The sequence below is a fragment of the Sander vitreus genome, chromosome 5 (assembly GCF_031162955.1).
Source record: "Sander vitreus isolate 19-12246 chromosome 5, sanVit1, whole genome shotgun sequence".
NCBI lineage: Eukaryota > Metazoa > Chordata > Actinopteri > Perciformes > Percidae > Sander > Sander vitreus.
Genome location: NC_135859.1, coordinates 4,171,814 through 4,188,691, shown reverse-complemented (window position 1 = coordinate 4,188,691; position 16,878 = coordinate 4,171,814). Strand labels below are relative to the sequence as shown.

At 43.2% G+C, this 16,878-nt stretch overlaps 1 protein-coding gene across 1 annotated transcript; it reads left to right on the top strand.

Annotated features, from left to right (window-relative positions):
• Window positions 1–64: 64 nt before the first annotated feature.
• On the top strand, window positions 65–15,112 carry lrp13a (low-density lipoprotein receptor related-protein 13 a). Its single transcript, XM_078250103.1, has 20 exons — window positions 65–475; window positions 637–792; window positions 1,329–1,544; window positions 1,645–1,863; window positions 2,339–2,554; window positions 2,651–2,880; window positions 4,018–4,147; window positions 5,115–5,305; window positions 6,020–6,206; window positions 6,631–6,843; window positions 7,472–7,655; window positions 8,235–8,436; window positions 9,595–9,759; window positions 10,121–10,321; window positions 11,044–11,593; window positions 11,722–11,841; window positions 12,415–12,522; window positions 12,686–12,916; window positions 13,028–13,412; window positions 14,884–15,112. The coding sequence occupies exons 1-20, from the start codon at window positions 364–366 to the stop codon at window positions 15,110–15,112; spliced, it is 4,245 nt and encodes a 1,414-aa protein (XP_078106229.1). The 5' UTR covers window positions 65–363.
• The last annotated feature ends 1,766 nt before the right edge of the window (window positions 15,113–16,878 follow it).

Genomic DNA, 16,878 nt, shown 5'->3' with positions numbered 1-16,878 from the left:
GTCCTTGTCAATCCTTATTGTTTATGACAGCACGGGGTCATATTTGTCATTTAGAGAGATTTGGAGGCAAAATATTTTTTTATGTAGCATTTTCACAGGATATTAACTCATTTACATTTTCGAAAAAATACAACAGTAGAGTAAGAGCAAAAAATAATAAGAATGAAAGAATAAAGAATGTCACAATTACTTACAGCTATTTGTTATTTGAAGAGGTCTAGTATGAGTTTTCATGTTTTTACTTTACTTTACGTTTATGTTTGACAACCTCTCCAGCTGCTCAGGATATGTCAAGAATCAAGCTCCGCCCTTCACTCAGGTGTGTCATTAGGTTGTATTGGGCTCACCTGGTACCATTATAAAATGCTACACTTCGGCATTTCGGTTCGTTTTATTTTATCTGTGGCGATGGGAGGATGTTGGCTTCTTTGTGCAGTCTTAGTGCAGTTGTTAGGGTCCGTGCAAGGTGAGCCAGGTATACCAAAACTGTTTTTACACCTACATCTACAAAAATATACTGATTAGACTGTCTAATTTATTCAGAGTGATGTTTCTCAGTTCAGACACGGAGTGAGAGATGCATTATTAGCTGTAATTGTAACTTCAGCAATAAGTGACATTTTGTGATCCAAACAGTTGTTTTAGCTGGAACAAGTCCTTTGAGGTGTGGATTGGGCTTTACACCGTGCAAGGGGGGCTCAGAGTGTGTCCTCTACAACCATGTGTGTGATGGTGAGCCGGACTGCAAGGATGGTTCAGATGAAGAGGACTGTGCATCAGAATGCAATACAGGTAGGTTCCTGGACTGGAAGTCCTACTACTTGGCATTACTTTCTGTGTGTGTGTGTGTGTGTGTGTGTGTGTGTGTGTGTGTGTGTGTGTGTCACAGTTTTGTGAATGACTAAAATGTATGGAAGTTTAGAAATCTGATTAAATGTGACTATTGGAGTTGGCATAATGTCTTGTATGATATTGATAAATGCAACCCTTCACAAAATAAGCAAATTATTTAGAATCAAAATCTGATGTGTTCTCTGGGTTTTTCATGTTTAAGAACCTAGATGATCCCTTATGGGTACTGATCATTAGAACCTTCAAGAAGGTAGGATTTCTTGCAAGATTTGTTGTCTCGGACTGCATTAGTTTTAGCTAGGTGTACCTAACCTTTTTTTACTATCACAGTATGTCTTAAGACAGTTTCAATATGCTATTTGGCATCCAATCAAACATACGAGTAATTTAAACGCAAGCAAATAATAAATCGTGAACTATGTTTTTGGTCAAAACCATAACTTGTCTTTAACAGTAAAATGCCTGCATCCAAACAGATCAGTTCCAGTGTGCTCATGGGAAAAAGTGTCTACCCAAGGACCAGATGTGTGATGGTGTAACTCAGTGTCAGGACCGTTCTGATGAAATCCATTGTACGGCGCAAACTGACGACTGTGTTCACCACTGTGACGGCAAGAGTCGCTGCTTACCTGCAAACCTGATCTGTGATGGAGAGCGGGATTGTTTGGACGGCACAGATGAAGCCAACTGTGGTAGGTTGAAATGATTCTGAGAATCTGACGTCCACATTTTACATAGTATTCAGTCTTGCATTATTGCTGTTTACCCATTTCTATTTGGCACCTGCATCAGAGTACCAAGAGGAAGATGGATATGGAAAGGAAGAAGGGGCTAGTACAACCTCTGTGCCCACTTCCTCTGTTGGCTCACCTACGCCCATCAAGTGTCCTTTGGGCTCTAAACCCTGCAAGGACAACACAGAGTGTGTCCTTTACAGCCATGTGTGTGATGGCGAAGCAGACTGCAGGGATGGCTCAGATGAGAGAGAATGCTTATCAGCATGTGAAACGGGTAATCTGGTTGTATTTTATGTGTGATATCTTGAGTTAAGAATATTACTTTATACTGCCCTCCAGTGGGTAGTTTATTTTATGTTGTACATCAATCAAATACATTTCTTCCAAATGCATTAAATGTACTATTTGTGCAGAGGCGGTTAGCAATTTGGCTTCACACTATCGCCATTCATTGAGGATCATTGGTAAATGTAACCATATTGAACTCAACGTGATCAAAACACATGGGTCTGAAGTGACATTGTATTGTCACTGCAAAGAAGTATGTAATTGCAAATCATTAAACGAATGGCATTATGCATATCGACAGAGTAAATGTAATGTATAGAGGAAGAGTCCAGATATGAGGTATGTTAACAGGATTATTTATGGAGAACCTTTAAAATCCACTGAAGTTGGGAACAAGTTTGGACAATTTTAAAGCCCAATCCTAACCCCAGCATCCCGATTATGCCATGTGTACCCTGCAGACCAGTTCCAGTGTGCGCATGGAAAGAAGTGCATAGCGCAGAGCCAGGTGTGCGACGGTGTGCCTCAGTGTCAGGACCGCTCGGATGAGCTGGGATGTGCCAAGCTGATGGAGGGCTGCGCGCACCAGTGTGATAACAAGAGCCGCTGCATTCCCAGCAGCTTTCTCTGTGACGGGGATAGGGACTGTGTGGACGGCAGTGACGAAAAAAACTGTGGTACGTTGTCGGTGAACAAGGAGAATAATCTAGTCCCAATAATTGGCTCTGCTTGGATAGGACATGTTTTGTGACTAAATCTTTGCCCCCCTTTAGTTGACGAGGGCTGCAGTGCCACAGAGTTCAAGTGTGCTAATGGCCAGTGTGTGTCGGCCACAATGCTTTGTGATGGCCACCCAGACTGCTTGGACCGCTCCGATGAGGAGAGCTGCAGCAGCGCACCGGTCTGCACCACCAAACACCGCTGCCCCCAGAGCAAGGAGTGTCTGGTGCAGGAGTGGTTCTGTGATGGAGATCAGGACTGCAAAGATGGCACAGATGAGAAGGTGTATGTTGGGCCAAAGTAGACATTAAAGTGGACAGATTTGTGTTGAACCCTATTTATAGGACCATATTTGCTTTTATCTAATGTATGTAGAAAATTGGGGCAGAAACAACTGTACATCAACACCAGAGAGGGTTTTTGACATGGCTGTGTATACGTTCATCTTGAATAATTTTTTTTTTTCCTGCCACACGGACAAATAAAAGGCCAGTCACAAATACAGCCCAAGGATGTATAAACACCTTGGGACAAAAGTAAAACTGTAAGCTAGTGTTGCCACGATACCAAAATTATGACTTTGACCCTGCCTGAATATCTCGATACTGAAACCATACCATGGCAAAAACCTAAAATGTTTGGAAAAGTAATAATTAAATACAATTGAGCATTTTTTTTTCTTCAAATGTTAACTTGTAAATATTTACCTGCTATAGAGCAGAGGTCTTCAACTTTGTTTAAGCCAAGGACCCCTTAACTGAAAGAGACAGAGCAGGGACCCCCTACTACATATATTGTATAAAATGAAGTGGCATATTAAACTGGGCCTACAATAACATGTAGGGTGGCCTAAAGCCTTAATACATTCAGTTTTTTTTGCATAGAATACTAAGCTTTTAAAATGGCCTAATTGTTGGCATGATTTTATAAATCATGTTTTAATGTTAAACATGCATGTGGCACAGTGAATCCTTGTGATGGATGGCCTTAGTGACTACCTGACCTATAGGCCAGTTAGCAGTGGGGATTTATGTTTATTATGTTGGATTCAAGTTAAAACTTAACAATTTGGAGGGCCCGCTGCACTGACTCTGAGGACCCCCTGGAGGCCCTGGACCCCCTGTTGAAGATCCCTGCTATAGAGTAATCTGTCCCCTATACTTCAGTCTTTGATGGCTAACTTCCTTTTTTATTTTTTGTGATATGGCGCCACCACCAAAGGTCAGGGTCAGCACAGCAGTCCTGGAGCTGGCAGGTTTCAGTTCCGCAAACGCTTGATAACATGGTGGTTTACAGCCACGCTCTCTAATAGTCTAAACCCATACGTGGCCTCCCGGTTGCCTCTATTTCCAAATCAAAAGTTCAATTTGTGAAGTACCAGTTAGGATGGCAGTAAAATAATACATTGACTCCCCCTTAGGATTGTCCTGTGGCTCTAGTGAACTGTGGTGAGTTCCAGTGGTCGTGTACATCCAAGACCAAGTGTATCCCTATATCCTGGAGGTGTGACCGCATGAAGGACTGTGACGATGACAGTGACGAGACTGAATGTGAGTACATTATGTATCCCAGAAAAAGGTGGCGTGGCTTACCCATTGAAGAGGGAGGAAAAAAAAATTAAACAATGCTTGATTTGAAGTGAAATGAAGTCGTCATCATAGCCTAGTAACTGCACATCTCTGGTCCGAATCCAGCCGGGGACTATTATTGCATGTAATCCCCTCTTTATTTCGTCTTTGTGTACGAGTCTCTGTAATATCTAATGGAAGTCAAATGTCGAAAGTAATCTTAAGTGATACGAGTATAGTGTGGACACTGAAATGGCTGAAGATCAAAATGAAACCCATAAGAGGGGAACAATTGAATAGCTGGAGCACCTGTCTCTTTAAGCCCCCCCTCCCAAAAAAAGCCCAGTCTGCTCTGATTGGCCAGCGTGTTTCCTGGAATCTCCGCTGCAGTTTTGTTTCACTAGTAGCAGCTGGAGCTACTGCGATGGGAGTATATAACAGCACTTTGTACCGTGAAAAATCACAAAGGCTTCTAAACCAAATGCTACATAACGGAAAAATGTTTCAGCAGTAATGTGACCCGGAATGGGGGAGAATTTAACAACATTGGCAGCCAAGAGGACATGTATATATTACTGCACTTAGCATGTAGCTACATGCGACACCAGTCCTGCCTGGCTGGAGCAGATGACCAATCGTAGAAGGCCGGCTTGGAGTTCAGTAACACTTAGCCGAGAGTAGGAAAAACTGATGGAAGCGACGCGTTCAGAACAGTTGGAATTTTAGCTCACGGGAATTTTACCTCATTATTTGAATTTGAGTGTTTTGGCCACGTTTAACATTAAAATCCAACATATAATGTTGTGGATATGACAGGAAAGCATAATATGTCCACCTTTAAACATTTGTTTCGTTAACTTTCAATAAAGGGATTTTACTTTATGTAGCCTAGCTGAATACCTCCTAAAATTCTGTATTTTAAAACAAAAAAACATTGTGTGTGTACTAGGTAGGATGGTGACATGCCTTGCTCACCAGTTCCAGTGTGGCAGCCAGGAGTGCCTGGATCCATCCCTGGTGTGTAACGGCATTACCAACTGTGCCGACGGCTCTGACGAGGGAGGCAGCTGCCAGATGAGCTGTGCAGAGGCAGATAACAAGCGCTGCTCCCAGAGCTGCTACAGCACGCCACAGGGAACGGTGAGCACCCTTGTGTCTCCCAACTTTGTGTGTGCTTGACGTTAAACAAGTCAGTCCATCTGTGGCTTTAAAATGGAAAAATAAAGACTTGAGGCGGTGGTGGAAGATGTATTCAGATCCTTTACTTAAATAAAAGTGCTAATACCACGCTGTAAAAATGCTGTTGCAAAAAAGGTCCTGCATTCAAAATGTTAAGTAAAAGTATGTAAGTATCATCAGGAACATGTACTTAAAAGTAGAAGTTCTCGATGCATATTTATATTTTAGAAACTGGAAACACTCAAGTTCTGTTTATTGGCTAATTTCAGCTGTACTTGTAGGCCCATATATTGTTAGTTTAATTTATAATAAAACATTGTATTGTGTATGCATGATGAATGTAGGGGGAGTAAAATGTACAATACTTGTCTCCTGAAATGTAGCGGAGTAGAAAGTGGCATGGAAAAAGGACTCAAAGTATATGTAGCCTACCTCAAATTTGTACTCAAGTACAGTAGTACTTGAGTAAATGTACTTGATAACATTCCACCACTAGTAGAAGAAATGCAGTAGAAACTGAATTGTGACTGTAAAGACCCTTCTGGATAAACAAGGATTTTTCTTCTTCTTTCAAGCAACTAAAAGTGTGTCATGACTCTATGATGGCTTACCCTCTTAAGTGTGTAATGTGAATGTTGCAGCTCCTCTGTCTAATACTCGGTTCTTGCTGTGTAGCGTTGTGGCTGTGAGGCAGGCTTCAGTTTCATGGCGGACGGGCTGACCTGTGCCGATATCGACGAGTGTGAAGGCCGGAGCCCAGGCGTGTGCAGTCAGCTGTGCATCAACAATCAAGGCTCATACCAATGCGACTGTCACCCAGGCTACGTAAAGGAGGCAGATGGGCACAGCTGCAAGATCACCGGTAAAGCCCTTTGGTATATCCTTTTAGTGGGCCATAGAACAGTGTTTTGCAGGGGACGCATTATGGAAATTTGATTAGTTTGACTTTTTGGGAAATGCACTTTTCATACAATTCACTTTTTTGCTGAGAGTTGGATGAGAAGACTGATACCACTCATAACATGATGGGGTGTTTTTTGTATGAACATTTGTCTTGTATCTGCATGGTAGCACTTACCTAAAAAGATGAAAACTGCAATAATGTTCCGAAAATATATAGGATATAAATCTAGGGTAACCTTTTGCATTGTGGTTCAATAAATGCGTCCACTCACTAAGACCATCCTTCATTTTAATCCATTTTAACATCAATAGTTATTATATCCATAGTCATTTTGATCATCGTCAAAATGACTATTGACGATGATCCTTTTCTCACCCCTCAGGTGAACCCTTCCTGTTGTCGTCAGTCCAAACGGACCTCTTCTTGTTTGGCCTGCGCAGTCGCAGCCTTGATGTGTTGTCCTCCTCTGCCAAGAAGGCCATCCTCTCCCTGGACTATGACTGGAGGAAGCAGAGGGTCTATTGGGTCAGTCTGGACGCTGAAAGCATCAGGTGGTCCTCAATGGACCAGAAGACCACAGGAACGCTGATTAAAGGTTGGCGCAACGTTGCAGCTGACTTGACATCTACATTTATTAATATGATGCAGAGGAATAGTTATTCACTAGTCTTGCAATGCCAGACCCATCTCCACAGCGCTGTGGAGTCAGGTCTGGCTACACCACACTCGTGGGTTGTTTGGTTTTTAAAAAACAAAAAAACAATCACAATCGTCTTGGGAGACGCTAAGCATCGGATGCAGTGACGGTGGCTCTGCAAAATCGTCTCGGGAAGGAACTTGTTATGGTGGAACATTTGCACCTCGCAAGAGAAAATGCCACATAAAATATTAAAGGTCCAATTTGTAATATTTATATCCGGCACGCAGGCAGTTATCCTGGAAATGTACTACTACATTGATCCAAACTAGGTATTCACTGTCGTGCATAAGGATACCGCCTCAAGACACGTGACACCATTTTCAATGTGCAGGCACATGTGTAACAAAATCTAGGTCAGTGGCGTCCAACAAACAGTGCGGAGGGTGGGCACATACACAGTAGATAAAAAGACCATATTAACCCATCAACATTATTTACAGCCTCAGAATTATATTGACGATAAAGTATGAGTGAGGTAAGATGTATTGCATATTATGAACATGGGCAAATGTTGTTTCCACAGGTGTCCGGGCTGATTCCATTGCCGTGGACTGGCTCGGGAGGAACCTGTACTGGATTGACGGAGTGAACAGTCAGATTGTTGCAGCCAGACTGTCCACAGCCACTGTGAAGTCATTGGACCACAGCGTCATCCTGGATGAAGACCTGGAACAGCCTCGCTCTCTGGCACTGCTGCCACAAAAAGGGTCAGCATGATGATTTCACCCTCCAAACTATACTACAATGTTTGTAAAACGCCTCATTTTTTGTGCTCATATTATGCTTTTGGGCTTTTTCCCTTTGGGTTATATAGCTTTTTGTGCACATTATAGGTTTACAAAGTGAAAAAGCCCATAGTCTTACATCTCCAACAGAAAACACTGTTCACAAACTGCTCCAAACTGCTCTATTGTAGTCCAGCCTTTACTTCCATGACGAACGTGCGTCACTTTGTAACACACGTTATAATGCTTCATGCTGCTAGCGTGGCACGCCCTCATACTCTGCTTCTGACTGGCTAGTAGTCCTTACCTAGCTACTGCGCATGTGCGACTCCCAACAAAGATGGAACAGAAGTGAGAGGCCTCACTCTGTAGCTAAAACGAAGCTCAACACACAGGGTGAAAAGAGGAGCTGCAGCAATGTGCAGTATAACAAAATTTATTTTTTGAAAATTAAACCATGTAAACCTATTCTGATATAACGTCTAAATACAATTATGTACCTGAAAATGAGTATAATATGAGCACTTTAAAGACCATTTCAGAGTCTTGTTTTTCTACCAGGTTGATGTTCTGGACAGAGATTGGTACTGTAGTGAAGATAGAGCGCGCCGGCATGGACGGGTCAGAGAGGAAGGCAGTGGTAAACTCCAGTCTGGGCTGGCCGGGTGGTGTGGCTGTCGACACAATCTCTGACAGAGTTTACTGGACAGATGAAAGGCTGAGGGCCATTGGATCTGCAACACTGGATGGAGATGACATTCGGGTAAACCATTTTAAAAAGGGGATGTTGTAGGGTTGGGCAATATATTGATATAGGAGGCTGGATATCATCTTACATTTTGGATATCGTGATATGACAAGTATTGCCTTTTTCCTGGTTTTTCAGGCTTACATTACAGTAAAGTGATGTGTATTTTCTCTATTCTGTTCTATTTGCCTATTACCCACTTATTATATCCACATTACTGATGATTATTTGTCACAAATGTCATTGTGTAAATATTTTGTGAAAGCACCAATTGTCAACCCTACAATAGCACCACGATATCAAGGTATTTGGTGAAATATTGTGATATCCTGCCCTCCTTTTTAAAGGTCCCATGGCATGAAAATTTCACTTCATGAGGTTTTTAACATTTGAGTTCCCCCCAGCCTGCCTATGGTCCCCCCAGTGGCTAGAAATGGCAATAGGTGTAAACCACATGTCAAACTCAAGGCCCGCGGGCCAAATCTGGCCCCTTGCAGATTTATGATCCGGTCCGCATATAACTTTTTGGATTAAATAAAAGCATGTCGAACTCTACATGTCTGGCCCTTGATGTGATTCTCATTTTCTAGTGTGGCCCTTAGTGGAGTTGAGTTTGACACCCCTGGTGTAAACCGAGCCCTGGGTATCCTGCTCTGCCTTTGAGAAAATGAAAGCTCAGATGGGCCGATCTGGAATCTTGCTCCTTATGAGGTCATAAGGAGCAAGATTACCTCCCACCCAGAGAATTTGGTCAACCCATAAGAGAGACATCATGGTTTTCAAATGAGCAAAGTGGCAGTTGGTCAAGGACACACAGCCCCCCCCCCCCACTCCCACTCCTCCTCAATAGCATTTAAAGCTACAGACACAGAAATGGCACATACAAAGGAAAGGTCATTGTGGGACTGGCTCTAGTGGCTGTAATTCTGCACCAAGGCTGAATTTTGGGAAAGGGACTTCAGATACAGTATTAGGGGACCACTAAGGCCTATATAAAAGCAGCATGTCATAGGACCTTTTTAAGGAGTAGGACCTTTAGGAGTACCCCACAAGTGGCACTTAATGGGTTTCTTTTTCCAAAATGGCCTGAGCATAGATGATGGCTCATGTGAAAATGGTAAGACTCTAAAGTCACGGCACTGAATAATGTGTCTATTTAAATGTAATTTTCAGATTCTACAGATGAAGGAGACCACCAACCCATTCTCCCTGGCACTGTTCAATGACATGCTCTACTGGTCAGATGCCAAAAAGCGAGTGGTGCTGGCTGCTCATAAAATCTCTGGCAAAAACTGTCAAGTTCTCCTGAAAAGACTCAGACAACCTTTTGGTGTGAAGGTGAGTAAAATGTTGACTGAAGGGTGTTGGGACACAGGTTACACAGGCTGGTATTGTATAATGGAGGAACTGGAACTAAATGTTGGATCACTTGTGTGTTTTGAAGTGCTCACAGCAGCTTGCCATATTGCCCACGCCAGCTATGACGTTGCATGTTTTAAAGCTTATGAAGATACTAACCTGTTTTGGGAAATTATAAAAACCCCGGGGTCGTTGATGGAAATATTTCCGAACTTCTGTTGTGAATGAAATTATACATTCCATGTGCTGAAAGGAATATTTCAATTATTTTTATCAGCATGAATTGTAAGGTGCAAAAAGAGCATTATTAAAACACTTCTGTTTGCTGCTTGGTTTGCAGGTCATCCACCCATTGCTCCAGATGGGCATTGATAGCCCCTGCGAGAACATGGACTGTTCCCACATGTGTGTGTTGGCCCCAGGACCCAAGGCTGTGTGCAAGTGTCCCTCTGGTCTTTTACTGGCTGAGGATGGCCTGACGTGCTCCAGCCTTGTCAATTCAGCGTTCCTGCTGATTCTATCTCCCTCCACCGTCACCCAGGTTTTGTTATAATGCATAGTTGCGCTTGGTCTAATTTGCTTTAGGGCAGGGGTGTCCAACTAACTTTTGTTCATGGGCCACATAGCCCTAATTTGATCTCAAGTGGGCCAGACCAGTAAACCACTCCAGAAAGATTATCTGCCACAGAGGGCTTTGTCAGCTTGATGTTGGCAAATGCAAGTAGCTTCTGCTACGACGGCATTCTAAGGCCATTGTAGGACAAAATGTTACGAACCTGGGAGAGAGGGGTAATATTCAGAGGAGAGAACTTGAAGACTTAAGATTAGTCATACATTTATGGAAAAAGAACTCTTATATTCTGAGATTAAAGTGGTAAATTTGGAATGGGACTTAATTACTTCTCTGCAATTTTCACATTTTGCAAAGTCATCCAGTGGGCCTGATTGGACACTTTGACGGGCCGTTTCTGGCCCAAAGGCCGTCTGTTTGACACCCCTGCTTTAGGGTAACTTTTTCCAACCTGGACCCTATTTTTGGCGATTTCTGAGCAGTTTCTGGTGGAAAAAAGGTGTCCCTAAAGGAATTCTTTCCACACTTGGAATAATAATCTGAGATTATTGATGATCTGATTTTTGTTCACATTAGTAAAAAGGACACCAATGCTATGGGGAAAATGGGGTCAAAGTAAAAAAATAAACACTCACCCTTTTAACAGAATTTAGGCCTACTTGTGTTGAGACCATGTTCATCTATTCTCTTAGATCTACTTGCAGTCCCAACACACGGCAGGAGAGCTGAAGGGCTGGCCTGAACACGTGGCCCTACAGGTGCCCAGCGTCAATGAAGCAGCCATCATGGACTACTGCCTACGTGACCACACCCTGTTCTTGACGGACGACGGCACAACCTCACTTAGCTCCTTTAAACTAAAGGAATCTGACTTGTCCTCCAAGGACCAGCTTCTGAAACTCCTGGGCAACACAATCACCGCCATGGCTCTGGACTGGATAACACTTAACATCTACTGGAGCAGCAACAAACAGCCCCGCCTGCAAGTCACCTCCAGCACCGGCGCACACACTGCCGTTCTCATAAAGGAAGGTATTGGGCAAGTGCGATCCATTGCCCTCCACCCTCCAAATGGAAGAGTTTGTTTTGCCAACATGGGCCAGCAGGGTACGAGTACCGTGGCTACTGTAGAGTGTGCCAACATGGACGGTGCTGGGCGGAGTGTGGTGTGCAAGGATGCTGTCCAGCCCACATCGCTGGTGTTCTCCAGTAATGGGGATACAATTTACTGGGCTGACGCAGGTATGACTTATTACAAATTTTCAGTATAGTCGGGTACGTTTTCTTAAAGATGTTTTTATGCATTGAAAGTAAATGATGTGGTATAATTTGTTTATAAAAGCAATAACCAAGCTTGGATTCTTGCCCAGGTTTAGGGACCATTGGCTCTATCAAGCTTGATGGCTCTGGATACAGAGAGTTGAAGACAGGTGATGGCCTGGCTGCTGTCGCTCTGAGTGATGGCACACTGCTCTGGATTACTGTCAGTGGTAATGGCTCATTTAGTATGTACATAAAAATAACATCTAATGCCATGTTTGTACCAATTACCAGGAGTTAACTAACATAACTATAGTGTTTGTTCGCTGCATAGTTATCAATACATCAGGAACTCAAAACATTCACAAATGGGCAACTCATAGCTAGTGGGGCTTCTAGACCATTTCAAATGGAGGGGCCAGTCTGGGGGCCACATGTGATTTTTAGGGGTACCAAATTGATTAAGCAAAGTGTTGCATACCACCAACCCTCCATAGGTTTGGTTCTATGAAAGACCACAAACTCAATACTACTCATTCAGTGTTAACCTACATTTTATTTATCACTGCACATAAATAAATATGTTAAAGGTGGGGTTAAAATGTGTGAATATTTGTCAGTTAGGGGGGCCAGAGGTGGTTTGAGGCTTATTACGGGGGCACTGGCCATCCCAGCTAGAACCGCCACTATAGCTTGGCCTCTTTTTGGTAAAGATATCCTATAGTGACTGGTAAACATCTTGCAATGTTTCCTTGGATTTCTAATGTAGCTGTACATTACTTTGTGTTGGCCATTTTCTTCAGACAAGACCAGGCTCTGGTACAGAGATGAGCAACATCAAAACAAGTTGTGGTTTGAGGTCGACTCAGAAGTGATCAGCTTAAAGGCTTTCAGCAAATCCAGTCAGATTGGTATGTAAGAACTACACACCATAACTGTTTTGATGGCAGTTTAGAGGGCTCCTCCAAATGGGAGCGCAATGAGGTAGTAAATGTTATCTTGCACCAAACGTCACAAACTCCAGTTGACTGACAAATCTACCAGACTGTTGTGTTTTTTTATTTTTTTTAACAGGTTCAAACAAGTGCACAGAAAACGGCAACTGCCAGCACTTATGCCTTGCCACCCCAAGAGGTCGGACATGCAAGTGTGCCCATGACCACATCCTTGTGAATTCCACCCACTGTAGCCCGGAGCAGCGCTGCCCCAGTGGCAGCAGGCCCTGCCTGGATCAATTCCAATGCCAGCCTGTTGAGAAGTTCTGTAACGGTCATGTTGACTGCTATGACCACTCAGACGAGAACTGTGAGTCTTTATACTTTTTTTTTAAAAAGCAATAAGAACTGGAAAATGGATGTAATGTCCTTGATCTAAAATAGCCTCTTTTTTTTTGGCTGAAATTGTCACTTTTCTTAGGTGTCCGTCTGAAGCGGTTGTCAAAAGCCATTGTCCTAGCTCCCACTCAGCCCCGCAGCTCCTCTTTTCCTCGTCCATCCACTCAAACTCCTCTCTCTGAAGACACTGGCCTGAACACCACCCTGAATGTAAACGGTCAGCTCAGTAACCTGGACGTCCAGCAGTGCAGCGAAAGACGCTGCAGTGGCAACGGGCGCTGTGTGGAGACCGATGGAAACCCTGCGTGTGTGTGTTCACTGGCCTACAGGGGGGAATCCTGTCAAGACCATCTCCTGAAGACCATGAAGGGTCCCATTGTCTATGCTGCCGCGGGGCTCTGTGCAGGAGTGGTGTTCATTGCTGTGATGGCAGTGGTGATTAGGAGGAAGAAGAGTGCCAACGAAAGGTTTGTCTGATTTCCGAATAAAGAAGAAAACAATTAGGGTTCAGCTTGCAAATTTAGATTTCTCTGCAAGACCTCAACATTACGACCATGCTAGTTGCTCTGAGACTGTTCTTGGGCAGTAGTGAAGCTTTGCACTAAATAACATGCTGACAGTGGCAATGCTAGCATCTCAAGCAGGGGTAAATCAGTTCACAAGCTAACATTTGCTAATTGTGATTTTTGAGATTGGAAGCATTCTGGTTTCCATGTTTAAGCGTGGTTTAGTTGCACGCAGGTTGGTCTAGATCACGTAAGTACATTTTCAGGATAGAGCTGGACATCCCGTTGCTTAGACTCCGTGTTGCTGTTCTCAAAATGCCTTCCCTACGGAAACGACAACCTTCTAGCTAGCAAGCTACACGCTGTTAATTTTTATCATGCAACAAGGCAGGCCTGCTTGCTTCTTTTGGTGGATATTAGTAAATGCCCTGAACACATTCCTTGTCAATTTTACAATCTAACTGGGATGTTTGGGACCGTTTGGCAAAATTGCTGTGGACTAAGTACACATGGCGGTACAATGTATACATGGTTAAACGTTAATTGAAATGGCTCATGCTACTGTAGTGTGTGTGTGAACGGTTAACTTCAGATAATTTGTGGCATTTTCTTTTGCTGGGTGCAAATGTTCCATCAAAACAGTCCTTCCTGAGACTGTTTTGCAGAGCCACCGTCTGTCTGGAGCTTAGCGCTGCCCAAGACGACTGATTGGTTTAAAGTAATGCAAACAACCCAGAGCAGGTGTGTTTTTTTGTTTAGGTTTTTTTTCTTTCTCTCCTATCCCAGAATGTACCTGTGGCGTAGCCAGACTACATGCAGAGCAAAAGAGGCACAACACATTTGCTGAAATGCTCAGAACTCATTGGCTATCACTTGATTTAATTTTTTGGATTTTCACTTTTATCTTCGTTCATATGCAGATCTGTTTACAGAAATTAGCAGATTTTGTCTGGACCACCTAGAAGTATCAACCTTGGATTGTAAATATTGACTGGCGCACAGAGAGGAAGTCTTGGCCCGGATAAGTTATTTGCTGGCTACACCGGAGCCCAACACACATTGGCTGTTGCCCCCAGGGACTAAATGGTTATCAGTAACAATCGGTAGCCAATGGGTTCCCAGATTTAGGGACCACCAAAGCTTCTAACACTTAACCTGTTGGGACCATACATGTCTGATCAAATGTAATGGCAATCCATCTTAGTTGTTGCTTTGGTTAAAAAAAAAAAAACATTTCACAATCATGATGGTGCCAAAGGAAAAGTCAGGATGCAAGTCCAGTATTGTTGGTCTTGGAGGACCATGAATACCTACCACTACATTTGGTGTCTGTGCAGATTGGGGGGGGGGGGGTTAAATGTGTTTGCCAAATCTCCACATATTGCAACAATTGACAAGCACAGGACTGTGGTTTTGTGTTTCTGTCCTGCAGGAGAGCTAGATCAGTAGCATTAAAGGAAACTAGTATGACTGACCTGGAGAACAAAGCTGAAACTGGTCAGGAGAACAAAGCGAAGACCAGTGTAGAAAATGGAACTTCAACCGATCAGGAAAACGGAGCTGAGACCGGTCTGGAAAACGGAGCCGAGACCTGTACCCAAACTGTCCCAGCAGACGCAGACAAACCAGAGGTGGACCTCCCCAAAAACTCCATAAACTAGCTGGTTCCCAATTTGTTTCTATGTTAGTGCTTGTGGAATGGTCTGTCCTTCAAAAACTCCATAAACTAACATGTTCCCAATTTATCTTACTGTGCTTGTGGGATGGCGGTCTGACTTTGTTTCTTTCTTTCTTTGCAGGAAGCGGCATCTTCTGTGGACTGAGGTTGCTTCATATGCACGCAACATTTTTTTTAAATAAACAGTTTGCATTTTCCACGGTTTCCTGTGAAGTTATTTCAGCATGTTTGTTTACTGTCAGTTAGACCACCAATGTTTAACTTCTGACATAGACTAACGGATGGTTGCCTGAGTTATGGCACTGACTTGAACATTGTTCACTGATCAAAAGAACATTTTCATGGTGGATACTAGTGTCTGAGGGTAACGAGAGGTTAGTGACCACCAGGTGGGCTCTCCTTTGTTATCCTAATTTTCTGCCAATTGATTAATAAACCAAATGTTGCAGCTTCACAAAAGACCAAATTAAAAAAAGCAATACAAGTTATCATTCACAGTCCTCTACCTTGCTAGCAGCATGGCTCTAGTGATGGCAATTTCAGTTGGTCCAGACTCAAATATCTAAACAAATATTTGTATTGCTATGAAATATGGTACAGTCGTGTCTTCCATCAAGATGAATTGCAATGACTTTGATTTTACTGTAGCGCCAAGGTGGGATCACGAATTTAAACTGAATACCTTAGGTTTATACCTGCAAAAGTGACCTTCCTATTGGCTGGATTTTCTGCAAAATGTTAGCATGCTAAAGCTGAAGTGAGTGAACATGGTAAACCTCACACTTGCAAAACATCAGCATTGTCATTCTGAGCATGTTAGCATGCTGATGCTAGCATATAGTTCAAAGCACCGTGGTGCCTGTGTACGTGCCCGGATTTATTTCAGTTACCCGGCTTCACCTGACCTAACAACTGCAGTCCTGCATAAGCTGTGTCACGACGGTGGTTAACTAGTTCAATTAACCCAGGGTTTCCCAATCCAGCGACGCACACGTTCACATAAAAGAGGCGGTGTCTGCACAGCATGACCAATCGCAAACTTCTACCAGAGCAGCATATTTTACATAAGAGCAAACTAATGCTACATAAATATGAACACAGACACTGTTTTACAGGCAAAATGCAATACAGTTGCTGCTTCCTAAAACAGGAAGGAAAGCTGGCAAAAAATGGCTAACGCTGTAAATGCGTAAATTACGCTTATCAATATCACTTCCCCATCAGTAAGGCACCAAGATCTGACCATAATTACACTTGTGCTTTCCATAAACTGTCGTTGCTTTAGCCTTTTATTTCAGTTGTAACCCTGGCACTGGTAAGTGATCGTGAGAGCAAATAAAAAAATATAAAAACATAATTCAAACCGATGTGTGGCATTGGCAACACATGGCTCAAGAAGCCGACAAACAGCCTATATGTAATTCCCTCCACTCATAATCTATATCTTTCATAAAAATACCCATCGGGGAATGTTAACGGGGTTGTCCCTCTCTAAATGTTTTAACTTTTCTGAGCTCACCTCTCTCTCTCTCTCCGCGCACCGAGCTCCACCGGATCTTCTAAGAACGGTGACGCCGTTATCAATCGAGTATTGATTGGTCAGTAGGCGGTGCTTTTACACCGGTTGATCTCTAATCTCCAACATTACCTGCTCCCGACCAGGTTAGGTGTTCAGCATAAGTTACCACGGCGATTTAACCCGGTAACAGGTGATCCACCGTCGTGATACACAAAACCCTGGGTTGAACC

Coding starts and splice junctions, on each gene's coding strand:
- lrp13a (XM_078250103.1), top strand. CDS start 364: ATGCTACACTTCGGCATTTCGGTTCGTTTTATTTTATCTGTGGCGATG. Junction 5,306..6,019: donor ACAGCACGCCACAGGGAACG/GTGAGCACCCTT, acceptor CTTGCTGTGTAG/CGTTGTGGCTGTGAGGCAGG. Junction 6,207..6,630: donor GCACAGCTGCAAGATCACCG/GTAAAGCCCTTT, acceptor CTCACCCCTCAG/GTGAACCCTTCCTGTTGTCG.